The 13,852-nt window shown below is 41.1% G+C and overlaps 1 protein-coding gene across 1 annotated transcript in view; it reads right to left on the bottom strand.

Annotated features, from left to right (window-relative positions):
• The window catches only part of SHANK1 (SH3 and multiple ankyrin repeat domains 1), a 964,213-nt gene that overhangs the window by 373,551 nt on the left and 576,810 nt on the right, over nucleotides 1-13,852 (bottom strand). The window contains exon 10 of the mRNA XM_082273843.1: nucleotides 229-295. Coding sequence (XP_082129969.1) covers nucleotides 229-295 — 67 coding nt within the window. The remainder of the gene's footprint in view (nucleotides 1-228; nucleotides 296-13,852) is intronic.

The raw sequence follows: 13,852 nt of genomic DNA, 5'->3' as shown, positions 1-13,852 counted from the left end.
TTGAGAATTTTGAGGAAATTAATTAATTTAATCCATTTCGGAGTTTGGCTGTAACATAACCAAATGTGGAAAAAGTGAAGCGCTGCAAATACTTTCCGGATGCACTTTACATTTTAGAGAGTGCAAACGCAACTGAAGAAATACCCACACTATATTTCACAGATATAATGTGTAAATCAAATGTTGCAGCATGCTTTAAAGGATCATGTTTTGTAGCAAGTTACTCACCAACATCAGTGTCCCTGTGGCTCTTTATTAACTCCCCCAATTCAAAATTTCCTGAAATAACGGCTACCTGCAAGAAGAATAAGTCAGGAAACATGAAGTCAGTGATCTATGTGGGAGATGAATGGAATACGAAGCAAAGAAAGAGGAACAGGATAGGAATTGGATTTAGTAATATTACACAAAACAAAATGCTTAAATTGTAGGTTTTCATACTCAATGATTAAAGAAAAAAAAAATGTGCACTGAAATGTAACTGATAATTCTAAATTATGCAGACTTTAAAAGCCAGGGGCTGAGGAGAGGAAATTAAAAATTATAAATACAAGAAAAAGCTACTCTGTTTGTAACAAACATGCTTATTGAATGCTAATATAAGCTGATAAGGGATGTTAAAGAATTAAAGCGGTATTAAAACCAAAACCAAATATGCAATACATTGCAGCTTACCAATTGTCAGATGTGGTGGCTGAATATTTTTTTTTTACTTTGTTCCCTCTGTTTTTATCTGGTGAGCTGGCCAGTAACACACCTCCTGTATTGGAGTGCCCCCCACTCTGAATGAAGGAGCACAGGAGGCACCATTGGACAGCAGCGTTGTCAGTGTGGAGAGAGGGGAGTGTTAGATGTACTAGCAGATTTAGATACATTAATAATTTGAAACTGAACTCCAGCTCACACTTTGTTACACCAACAGTTATATTCCTTTTGGGCTAAATGTTTTATGTAAATAAATAGAAGCTTTTCCCTGTAAGCACCCCTATCAGTGTTAAATGGTTTGTCCCAACCTTCTACCTGCTACATGTTCCGGATAGGTTGTTCTGTTGAAAAACAACAGATGTACTGGCTGGATTACCAGATGATAATAAAAGAAATAAAGTCTACAAAAAGAAAACTAATGTAGCCATCACATCTAAGAATTGCTAAGGCTTCATTCACACCTGAGTGTATTGTTTTCAGGCTTTTTTTGGGCGTTTTTCAGGTGTTTTCAGACGTCTTTTTAGGTGTTTGGGGGCAGGCATTGACATCAAACAAAAACGCTTGTAATCTGCCAAAAAAAAAAGCTCATGTACTTGTAGCAAGTTTTCCAGGCCTGTGGCCTGATGTGGGTCTGCCATTGTTACCGGTTACCTTTCCAGCTCATGTGAGCTGCGGCCCTGGACGTAGAGACTGAGACATGGACAACTCCGGCATCTTTGTTTTGTTGCTTTATTGTAGATAAAGGGAATGGGAGAAGTGAATGAGTGGAATACGCCTTTTGGCTTCAACTATGTACATTTGGGACTTGGCTCCTGAAAAATGCCCATTGGCGCTTCCTTGACGCCAGCCGGCCCCAGCCATCGCTCACTAACTCTGAGAATACTCTGTAGCTAAATAGAAATGCTAAATCCTTGACTTAAAGTCCAAAAGATCCAGGACTGTGAAATTGTAGAACCATTGACACTGTTACACTGCAACAAGTCACTGAATACCTCCCTCCCGCCTTGCTCTGGCTTGAGGTAGTATGCTGTAGAACTGTAAATCCCAACTGGCACACTCTCTGTACAATTCAGGGCCCAATAGTAGGCGCCCCCTTTAACTTGAATCCTTCGGGGTTCACTGTCTATGTACCCCCCTCTGTAACTTCCGGGTCCTCAACCTAGGTACCCCCTTTCCGCTAGCTGGCACTGGATCCCAGAACCTCTTCCAGAGTGGTCCCCTTTAAGTTGGCAAACCCCCCAGGGGCAATTCTCAGTACTCACGACCTGTGTAGGCTTTCCTGGGACTGAACCCCTCTCTGTCTCCGCAGGTTCTCGGCAACGGATCCCCTCAGCTCAGATCAGCACTCTCTGTATTCTCAAGCGACAACTCGAGACAATCTCTTTCCTCAGACAGGAGAAGAGACAGCCACACTCTCCATCCTGGGACTCTGCTCCCGCCAAAGGCACCTTGTCACGCACTTCCGCCAAAATTATACCCACTCCCAGAACCTTTTGCAGCATAATCTGCCTTCTGGCTTACAAGCCTGGATGTGTCTCCTGGTTGGGCTTCCCACACTGCTCTATGAGTAGCCTCTCACAGGAGCCAGTGGGGATACTTCTCCCCTCAGCAGGCACATCTGGAAGCCCTGACACCCTGTCTAACAAATCACAGCCCTGCTGTTAGGCAGACAAGGCCCACTATACATTTACCTAGCACCTACCTGTAGGGTGCTACATACTTTTTTGAGCTTCAGGCGTTTTGCTTCAGGCAACAAAACGCTCATATGTGACCAGGGGCCATTGAAATGAATAGGATTTTGCTTGTTGGGCGTTTTGAGACTTCCGAGATGAGTGTTTTACGAGCTGAAAAATGGTCAGGTGTAAACAGGGCCTAAGCTGCAATTTAATACTGCTTTAATTATTCCAAAAAAAAGTACTGTATACTCTTGGTTAAAACGAATTTGTATGGTTTGTTGTATCTACCAAAAGATTCTTTTGTGATCCCCCCTAGTGCAGTTCATGGGACTCTGTACCACCTCCTGTCCACTTTTTGGACTGCTAGTGAACATGACAACACTGAAGCACCACCCGGAGTACTCTCCTTCTTAAAGGTCATCATAGGTATCCCCCCATTCTACCCATCAGCAGCCCCTGCAAGCTTTGTTTTTAAAGTATAACTAAAGGCAAAACTTTTTTTTTTTTTTTTAAGTTTTGGATAGAGTAGAAATAGATTAGAACACCTGTCAATTTTTATTTCTGTCTGTCCCCCATTAAGGAGATGCAACCTCTCTAATTGTGATGTTTACTATTATCATTGAAAGAAAATCACAACATTTTGGGTTGTCCCCAGGAAAGTAATAGTGGGGAAATCTTCCAATGGGGAAGCTAGTTCTGGTGACCTGGGGGTCCCCAAGGAATTCCCCTAATTTGCAGGGATTTCCTCTCACTTCCTGTTTGTCCCATTGTGGAGATCTCCCTTCACTTCCTGTCTCAAAGCCAGAGATGGTAAAAAAAAATCTGACAGGGCTTATAAAACTCTCCCTTACTCTATCCAAAATGAAAAACATAAAAAAGGTTGCCTATAGGTTTTCTTTAATGTTTTCCTTGTACTTATTAGACCTCATGCACACAGGGCGTTTTTACAGCTGCTGTTAGGAGCGTCATGCATTTTTTTACAATTTAAAAACGCCCCTCCATGTTATTCTATGGCCTCATGCACACAGGCTTTTAGGAGCTGTAAGTGGCATAGGTGTTTTAAAGCTGTAAAAAAACCCAGGGCATGTGCGTTCTGGAGCAGCAGCATTAAGCTGTAAAAACACCTGACACTGCTAAAGGCTGCTTAACGCCGCATACAGCATTAGGACATGTCAGATGTTTTTAAGCTGTAGTAGTTGGATTTGAGGTTGGAAAATAGAAGAAGGCAGTTCAAGGCTGCTAAACACTAACCCTGAGGAAGTCACGTGTCGGTGACGGAACTCGTAGGAGGAGCTAGTGACAGAGCCTTCCCTGACACTTGCTGGGATCGGAACAGCTGAGCATCTGGCCAGAGAGAGAGGAGCAGTGCCGTATATACCCGTTGATGTCGAGCAGCTGATCGCTTCGTTACGGCCATAATTTTAATCCTACTGCAGTGAATAAATGCACCTTTTCTTTCATCAATTTGGACTCACTATCTCATCTTAAAGGTCTTGTTTGAAGACTCCCTAACCCGGAAGCAACAGTAACAAATACATATCGCTGTCCTCTTGCATATTTACAATTAAGAATTTTATCTAGACACATATAGGGGATTTTAGGAAAGAGTGGTACAAGCTTTATGCCAGCACCACTCTTCTAAGCGAAGAAAACAGAGCAGATCCTGCTCCTAACTAACAGAGCACAAGCCATTTTGTTAATTTGGAGTGATCTTCCCTGTGCTCTATGCTGTGTCTGTGACCAGAGATGTATAGTAACTAAGTAGAACTACTTCACTACTGTACTTAAGTACCGAAAGGCGGTATCTGTACTTTCCTAGAGTAGAATTTTTTTCTCCTACTTCCACTTTTACTTCACTACATTTTTTTGATGATTTCAATACTTCTACTCCGATATTTTTTTTTTTTGTGCTGCATAGTTACTCGTTACCATTATAAAAATTACCACTGCCAGAACAGTAGATGGCAGGTTTCATGAAGCTCAAAACATGTGTATTATCAGCGCATTCGAAAATAAATGCTACTGTATAAATAAAAGCTGCATTTGAAATAATAAAAAACAATATGATGTTCAAACTTTTGACTTCTTTCTTTAATAACTACATAACACAGTACTTGTGCTTTTACTTTCAGTACTTGAGTAGCAATTTTTTTTCAAAACTACTGGTACTTTTACTTTCAGTACTTGAGTAGCAAAATTTTTAAAAAAAACTACTTGCAATACTTAAGTACAAAAAATGTTGAATACTTTAGTACTTCTACTCAAGTCACTTTTTGATCGAGCACTTCCACTTCTACTCAAGTCACTTTTTGATCGAGCACTTGTACTTTTACTCAAGTATGGGTTTTGAGTACTTTATAAAAAACTCTGTCTGTGACAGACACGGAACACACCAGTCCAGCTGGAGCTGCATCTCCGATCCCTCCCCTCTCTGTTGGGAAGGTAAGAGAGAGAGGGCTGTAATTACCGCATGAGGCATTTGAGCTGTCTACAAACAGTTCACATCTTTCATTATAGCTCTGATCTGGTGGGGATCTGACTTTTTATATCCTGAAAACTGCCTCAATCCCTTTGTTAATTAGGAACAGACCCTACATCAGTTTCTATCTTACTCTGAAATAGAAGCTGGCATGGGTGGTGCAGAGAGACCTGAAACAGGTCTATCAGCTTAGATAATGTTTCTTTGGGTAGGGCCACACAGTGAAGATATGAAAAGGGGATTGAGGTAAGTATTCAACCACACAGGCTACACTTAGAGGGTAGGAGCATGCCCTAAGGCTGCATTTACATCTGTGCATTCTGGTAGTGCACACAGAAATGCACCTTTCCGTGCGCATTCCCAGAGCGCCAAAATGTGTGGTAAAAATATGAAAAGGTCAACTTCCGAAAAGCTGCAGGAGCTTCTTTGGGACGTCTGTCTCGCATAGGGCAGCCTGTTCAAGTTAATGGGCTGCCATAAGCACGACAAGTGGAAATTTGCGAAAACGCGCAAATATGCCCAGTCATGCAACGCTAGGTGTGAATGGGGGCCTAAAGGACAACTAATACCTAAACACGTTATTTTTTTTAAATAAAAAAAGCCTACTTATGCTTGGTAATGGAATCAGCAACATTTTGAGTGGCTTTTGAGATGCCTGTAATTAGGCTTTAGAGCAGCCTAGGAAGAGGTGTGTGAGAATTTCACAGTCGAGGTAATTTAATTTCTATTAAGATTCAACTCATCCAGGTTTTAATGCCTTGGGATGTCAGAAATTTTGCCCATAGACTTTGAATACGAAAAGGCTTTTAAAGATGGAAAAGACCCAATATAGAGCAGATGACTGCAGAAGAACCCCAGGTATAATAAAGTGGAGAAGGAGGCAGGGAGTTTTGTTTATTCTGCTAACAATTTTCGAAAACTTGGTATCAGTGTTTCTTAACCACTTCCCGACCACCCGCTGCCTTTTTACTGCGGCAGGGTGGCTCTCCTGCCCAAACCGACATAGACCTACGTTGGTTGCGCGTGGGAGGCTAGGGGGCGGCAGAGGGGAAGCTGATGCACGGGTCAGGCAGCTCTGACACCCGCGATTGCTCCCCCCTGAGAGAAAAGAACGGTCAGTTGTTTTTTAAACACAGCTGACCGTTCTTCTCCCTGAAATGATCACAGAGCCCCTGTGATCCTTCTATATAGGATTACATGTCTCTATGGTCATTTCACAAGCCACGCCCAGTTAGAATCACTCCCCTAGGCTCACAGTTAACCCATTGATCACCCACAGGGTTAGCCCCTTCCCTGCCAGTGTCATTATTACAGTAACAGTGCATATTTTTAGCACTGATTACTGTAGTAATGTTATTGGTCCCCCCAAAAGTGTCAAAAATGTCAGTTAGGGGTCCGATCTGTCCGTTGCAATGTCGCAGTCCCGCAGAAAATCGCAGATCGCTGCCATTACTAGTAAAAAAAAAACTATAAAAATGACATAAATTTTTCCCGTAGTTAGACGCCATAACTTTTGCGCAAGCCAATCAAAATACCCTTATTGCATTTTTTTTTTTTCACCAAAAATATGTAGCAGAAAACAAAGTGGCCTAAAATGTTAAAAAATTTTGATTTTTAATTTTTTTTTTTGAGAATGTCATATAGCAGAATGTGAAACATATTGTTTTTTTTTTTTTTTCAAAATTGTCGCTCTTTTTTTTGTTTATAGCGCAAATAATAAAAATCGCAGAGGTGATCAAATACCACCAAAAGAATGCTCTATTTGTGGGGAAAAAAAGGACATACATTGTCTGTTAAAGTAACGCAGTGCCGAATCGCAAAATAGGGCCTGGTCATTAAGGGGGAAAATCCTTCCGGTCTTAAAGTGGTCAATCATTCTTCATCAGGTGAAGCGGTAAGGGGTCCAAAAGTCACATGACACATATGCTGATGGCAGGAGGTCATGCTGGGCTGTTGCCCATGCAAGAAAGGCCATATGTTGCTTTGTAGTTACATGTCAGACACAATAAAACAGCTATAAAAAGGAGTTCAACTGCTTATTGAAAATCACCACTGGGTGGCACTAACGTACTATGTCTACCACTGTGAAAAGTGCTTACAGAGGAGAGCGCCAATAACATTTGCATAAATTTTTATTATACTGTTGACACAAGACAACAGGGGTGTTTGAATTACAAGTGTATGTGCAATACTTCACAATCATTTTGCCAGGTACAACAGCTAGCACATAATGTTGAAGTTTTGTCCTTGAAAGTGATTAAAAATTTAAAAAACAAAGATTTAATATATTGAAGCCTACCAATTCTTAGATATCATGGCTCTATTAGTTTCCCTTTTAGTCTCTTTCTTTCTTTTATTTTAATCTGGCTATCCAGCTAGTAATTGTGCAAAAAGGTAAATCAGCGCAATTAACTATAAAGTGGTATAGTGTTAAGATCCAATAATTTGGGACACTTTGAGAAAAAAAATTGGGAAAATATAGAACCTCCTTCACTAACGAGAGAAATGAACTATAGACAAATATTTATACAGCGCTATATAAAATTAAATAAAGTGACAATGTGCATCATATAAATCAATAAACTCGCTTACAGTGCAATATATATTCCTCTTAGGTGCAATATATAATGTCCATAAAGTGCATTCAAAGTAAAGTGCATAAAAGTCCTATAGGGGACGGAGACCTGGGCGGATGAGCGGCGACCCACCAGTACGGCTCCCGACAGCTACTTTTGGCGTGTACAAGGCACAAGCCCATTGTGCTGATTCATGTGAGTGCAATTCTACTTTGAATGTGAATCAATTAAAGGATAATAGCAGTGTACACTTAGATGCCTCATTATCTTTATTCACATATCATGTCCATGGGATGGTGAGAGATCGATCCAGGAAGTGGCATTTTTTGAGGATTCAATGCTGGTTTAATGCTTCAGTGAGGTGAAAGGCCATCTGGTGGCTAAACGGTGGTGGTGGTGTCACTTGCACTTTTATATGGAAACATCTATCAAGCACTTTATTGAATTTTAAATCACGGTTATATTTATATTTTAGTGGACTTTTATGCACTTTACTTTGAATGCACTTTATGGACATTATATATTGCACCTAAGAGGAATCTATATTGCATTGTAAGCGAGTTTATTGATTTATATGATGCACATTGTCACTTTATTTGATTTTATATAGCGCTGTATAAATATTTGTCTATTATCCAGCTAGTAAGTCTGTTGTTTTTCAAAAGCATAAGCTCACTTGCATTTACAGGGATGAGACAAGCCATTTACCACTTACAGTGGTGCTTAAAATGATCAGCTTTTATTTATGTAAAACCTTTATCCCAAAAAGAAAGCAAAATGTTTGCTGTAACTAATTATAACGTTTTAACTGGAGTTCAGCATGAATTTGTTGGTGTATTTAAATCTGCTAGTATATTTAACACTCCCCTCTTCCCAGATTGACAATGCTGCTGCCCGAAAGTACCACCTGTTCTCCTTTATCCAGAGTTGTATCTCACTAATACAGGAGGTGTGTTACTGGCCAGATCACCAGGTGAAAATAGAGGGGGGAAATCCTTAAAAAAACAAAAACTAATGGCACCACATCTACGCTTAACAAAATGATAAATGCAACACTCGTTTTTGCCCCCATTTTTCATGAGCTGAACTCAAAGATCTAAAACTTTTTCTATGTACACAAAAGACTGATTTCTCTCAAATATTGTTCACAAATCTGTCTAAATCTGCGTTAGTGAGCACTTCTGTTTTGCCGAGATAATCAATCCACCTCACAGGCGTTGCATATATATCAAGATGCTGATTAGACAGCATGATTTTTGCACAGGTGTGCTTTAGGATGGTCACAATAAAGGTACTCTAAATGTGCAGTTTTACTATATTGGGGGGGGGGGGGTCTGAAAACCAGTCAGTATCTGGTGTGACCCCCATTTGCCTCACACAGTGCAACACATCTCCTTCGCATAGAGGTGATCAGGTTGCGGATTGTGGCTTGTAAAATGTTGGTCCATTCCTCCTTAATATGAAGAAAAAAGCAGTATTAATTTATTCCAGGGAAGCACACAATAATCATAACTCACATAGGGTAAATGATCATAGGCTCTAGATCAGTCCGGTGGTCCAAGGGGATGGCTGTTGAATCTAGCATCAGGAGATGTTAGGGTAGTTGCAGCCATGGAGATGAAACCGGGGAGATGGAGAGGTCGGCTATGCGTCTTCCAGGTTCGGCTGTTTCCAGGAACCAAGCTGGAACGCAGCGTGCGTCGCATGACGTTACCGGGGCCCGAGAAGATGACATGGCGCGTTTCAGAGCATGCGCCAAGCTCACAACGGGCATGCACGCTCTTTTCTCAGGTGTGAGTCTTACTTACACTTACACTTGAGAAAAGATCGCGCATGCCTGTTGTGAGCTTGGCTCATGCTCTGAAAAGCGTTGTGTCATCTTCTCGGCCCGGTGACGTCATGCGGCGCACGCTACGTTTCAGCTTGGTTCCCAGAAACAGCCGAACCTGGAAGACGCATAGCCAGCCTCTCCGTCTCCCGACTTCATCTCCTTGGCTGCAACTACCCTAACATCTCCTGACGCTGGATTTAACAGCTATCCCCGCGGACCACCGGACTGATCTAGAGCCTATGATCATTTACCCAATGTGAGTTATGATTATTGTGTGCTTCCCTGGAACAAATTAATACTGCACTTAGAGGCGCTCTGCTTTTTTCTTCATATGCTTTCTAACACAGAGCTGACTTCCCTGTGCTGTGTAGCTAGCCCTTACTGCTGTCTAATATAAGATTCCTACTGGCACACGGTCTCTTCCCTGGGACTTTTATATACTACTATGGACTTGAATATCTCCCATGTTCCCCCATGTATATGATTGTTTTATATTTTATATCAGACATTTTTAATACATGATTTATTCTACTGTCTGACCATTGTTTAAATATTGGCTGCATCCGGCCCCCTACAGAGGTGCCCCAGAGCGCTTTCTTTTTTTCCACTACACTCCTCTTCAGCGGCTGTTTGAAGTTACTGGATATTGGCCGGACCTGGAACACGCTGTCGTATACGCCGATCCAGAGTATTCCAAACATGCTCAATGGGTGACATGTCCGGTGAGTATGCTGGCAATACAAGAACTGGGATGTTTTAGCTTCCAGGAATTGTGTACAGATTCTTGCAACATGGGGCCGTGCACATGAAGTTATGGTCGTGGACGAATGGCACAACAATGAACCTCAGGATCTCGTCACGATATATCTGTGCATTCAAAATGCCATCTATAAAATGCACCTGTGTTCATTGTTCATAACATACGCCTGCCTATACCATATTCCCACCGCCACCATGGGCCACTCCATCCACAACGTTGTCATCAGCAAACCGCTCATCAACACGACGCCATACATGCTGTCTGCCATCTGCCCTGTACAGTGAAAACCGGGATTCATCCGTGAAGAGAACACCTCTGCAAAGTGACAGATGACATTGAATGTGAGCATTTGCCAACTCAAATCGGTTACGACAACGTACTGCAGTTACGTTGAAACCCCGGTGAGGACGATAGGCATGCAGATGAGCTTCCCTGAGACGGTTTCTGACAGTTTGTGCAGAAATTCTTTGGTTATGCAAACCGATTGTTGCAGCAGCTGTCCGGGTGGCTGGTCTCAGATGATCTTGGAGGTGAAGATGCTGAACGGTGAGGTCCTGGGCTGGTTACATGTGGTCTGCGGTTGTGAGGCCAGTTGGATGTACTGCCAAATTCTCTTGAACGCCTTTGGAGATGGCTTATTGTAGAGAAATGAACATTCAATTCATGGGCAACAGCTCTGGTGGACATTCCTGCAGTAAGCATGCCAATTGCACGCTCCCTCAAAACTTGCGACATCTGTGGCAGTGTACTGTGTGATAAAACTGGCCACAATAAAAGGCCACTCTAAAATGTGCAGCCTAAGGCACTCCTGTGCAATAATCATGCTGTCTAATCAGCATTAGGGATGATCAAACTTTTGAAAAGTTCGGTTCGGCCAGAACATCCGAACTTCCCGAAAGTTCGGCCCGGATTTCAGAACCCCATTGAAATCAATGGGACCCGAACTTCGGTAATCAAAAAACACAATTTTTAAGCCCTAAAACCCAATAAATGCCCCTAAAAAGTCCCTAGGGTTCTGGGTCATGCCCCATTAACTATTAATCACACAAAAAAAGTTCTTAAAAATTGTCATTTTTGATAAAAAAGCCAATTATTGAAAAAAAAAAAAAAAAAAGAGAGAGATTTTTTGATTTTGACTTTGGATTTAGTATCTGGGGGGGTCTAAAAAGTGTACATGTGAAGTTTCAGCTCTATAGCATGTCCAGAACCATGAAAAAAAAAAGATAATTTTTCAGTAGAACAGGGATGTGGGACCCTCCTTTTACACCTATATGATCTTTTTTTTCTGGTTCTGGACATGCTGAAACTTCACAGGTACACCTTTTAGACCCCCCAGACACAAAATCACACAAAAAAAGTTCTTAAAAATTGTCATTTTTGATAAAAAAAGCCAATTATTGAAAAATTAAAAAAAAAAAAAAAAGATTTTTTGGTTTTTACTTTGGATTTCGTATCTGGGGGGTCTAAAAGGTGTACATGTGAATTTTCAGCTCTGTAGCATGTCCAGAACCATAAAAAAAAAAAAAAAGATCGTTTGTATTAGAACACTTTCAGCACAGGAGTTTTCACACCTTGCCGGTTTAATAGCAGGCATTTTTTTGGGTTCGTTGCAGTCAGGAAAAACATCTGAACTTGTGTATAGTGGTACTGTGCACAAGTTCAGATGTTTTGCCTGCCTCCAAAAAACCCCAAAAAATGCCAGCAAAAACACACCTGGGCATTTTTTTTTTGACGCTAGCGTTTTTTTTGGCATTTTTTGGGGTTCTTTTGAGGCAGGCAAAACATCTGAACTTGTGTATAGTGGTATATATACACACATAATTATATGTATATAGACACCTAGCCATATATAGGTGTGATAGTAGCAGAAATATATTACTGTAAATGATTTCATTAGCGCAAGCATATATTTCTGCTACTATCACACCTATATATGTCTAGGTGTGTATATAAATATATGTATGTGTGTATATACACAAGTTCAGATGTTTTGCCTGCCTCCAAAACCCCCCAAAAAATGCCAGCAAAAACACACCTGGGCATTTTTTTTTGACGCTACCTTTTTTTTGGCATTTGTTTGGGTTCTTTTGAGGCAGGCAAAACATCTGAACTTGTGTATATTGGTATATATACACACATAATTATATGTATATAGACACCTAGCCATATATAGGTGTGATAGTAGCAGAAATATATTACTGTAAATGATTTAATTAGCGCAAGCATATATTTCTGCTACTATCACACCTATATATGTCTAGGTGTGTATATAAATATATGTATGTGTGTATATACACCACTATACACAAGTTCAGATGTTTTGCCTGCCTCCAAAACCCCCCAAAAAATGCCAGCAAAAACACACCTGGGCATTTTTTTTTTTTGAAGCTAGCGTTTTTTTGGCATTTTTTTGGGTTCTTTTGAGGCAGGCAAAACATCTGAACTTGTGTATAGTGGTATATATACACACATAATTATATGTATATAGACACCTAGCCATATATAGGTGGGATAGTAGCAGAAATATATTACTGTAAATGATTTCATTAGCGCAAGCATATATTTCTGCTACTATCACACCTATATATGTCTAGGGGTATATATACAGACATATATGTGTATATATACCCCCTATACACATGTTCAGATGTCATGTCTGACATCAAACATGTCCTCAAAAAAGCACTGGCAGTGGCAACCCCTGCAGCATGAAAAATGCTTGCTGGTGAGAAGCCATATTCCTTTCCCGAAGCAACTCAGATAAATGATCATTTCTCTATAGCGATCACCCTGCTATGGAAGGGTTTTGTCACCCTTCCATAGCAGTCACTGTCAGTTAACCCTACACTACACTACGGTCCCCTTACACTTAACACTTTCCCTACAGAAACTAAATTTTTGAAGCTAACTTAAGTGTAAAGGAGCACTCTAACTACACTAGATATCCCTTTCCTCACACTAATAAATGCTAAATGACACTTTTAAAGTAAAATTAACAGAACTGCTTCCACTCTCTTCCATGTCCAGTATAACAATGCTAGGAATATGGCGGGGGGCTATCTTATATACTGGGGGGCGTATTCACTAATGATTGGTCTAGGGACCCCCTAGTCACTCCAATCACATTCCTAGCATTCTCCTGCCCCCTCAATTGGCTTTTGCTAATGGTTCTGGTCCAATCACGGGCTTTTAAAGCCCATTTCCTGAAGCATTGCATTTTGGTCGGTTCTGGTTGCCGAATTCCGAACTTTTTGGCAAAAAGTTCTAAATTCGGCCGAACCTCGAACACCCAATGTTCGGGCCGAACCGATGGTGGACCCGAACCGTTCGATCATCCCTAATCAGCATCTTGATATGCCACACCTGTGAGGTGGACGGATTATCTCTGCAAAGGAGAAGTGCTCACTAACACAGAGTTAGACAGATTTGTTAACAATATTTAAGAGAAATAGGCCTTTTGTGTACTTAGAAAAAGTTTTAGATCTTTGAGCTCAGCTCATAAAAAATGGGGGCCAAAACAAAAGTGTTGCGTTTATAATTTTGTTTAGTGTATATGCAATGTTTGGGGGTTCTGATTAATTTTTTTTTAGCAAAAACATGATGATTGATGATGATTTAGATGTAGGAGAGAAGTGTCAGAATTGGCTTGGGTGACAAGTTGTTATTCTCTGTGTATCACTTGAGGCCAGCCACTTTACTGGGTATATGTAACAACCACTTTAACCACTTCTCGACCACCGGCCGCAATTATACAGCGGCAGGGTGGCCCTCCTGCGCGAACCGACGTAGGTATACGTCAGTCGCGAGCCTGCAGTTAGGGGGCGA

Source organism: Pelophylax lessonae (assembly GCF_965119305.1).
Source record: "Pelophylax lessonae genome assembly, chromosome: 12".
NCBI classification, from domain to species: Eukaryota; Metazoa; Chordata; class Amphibia; order Anura; family Ranidae; genus Pelophylax; species Pelophylax lessonae.
This window is presented reverse-complemented; position numbering and strand designations above follow the sequence as displayed.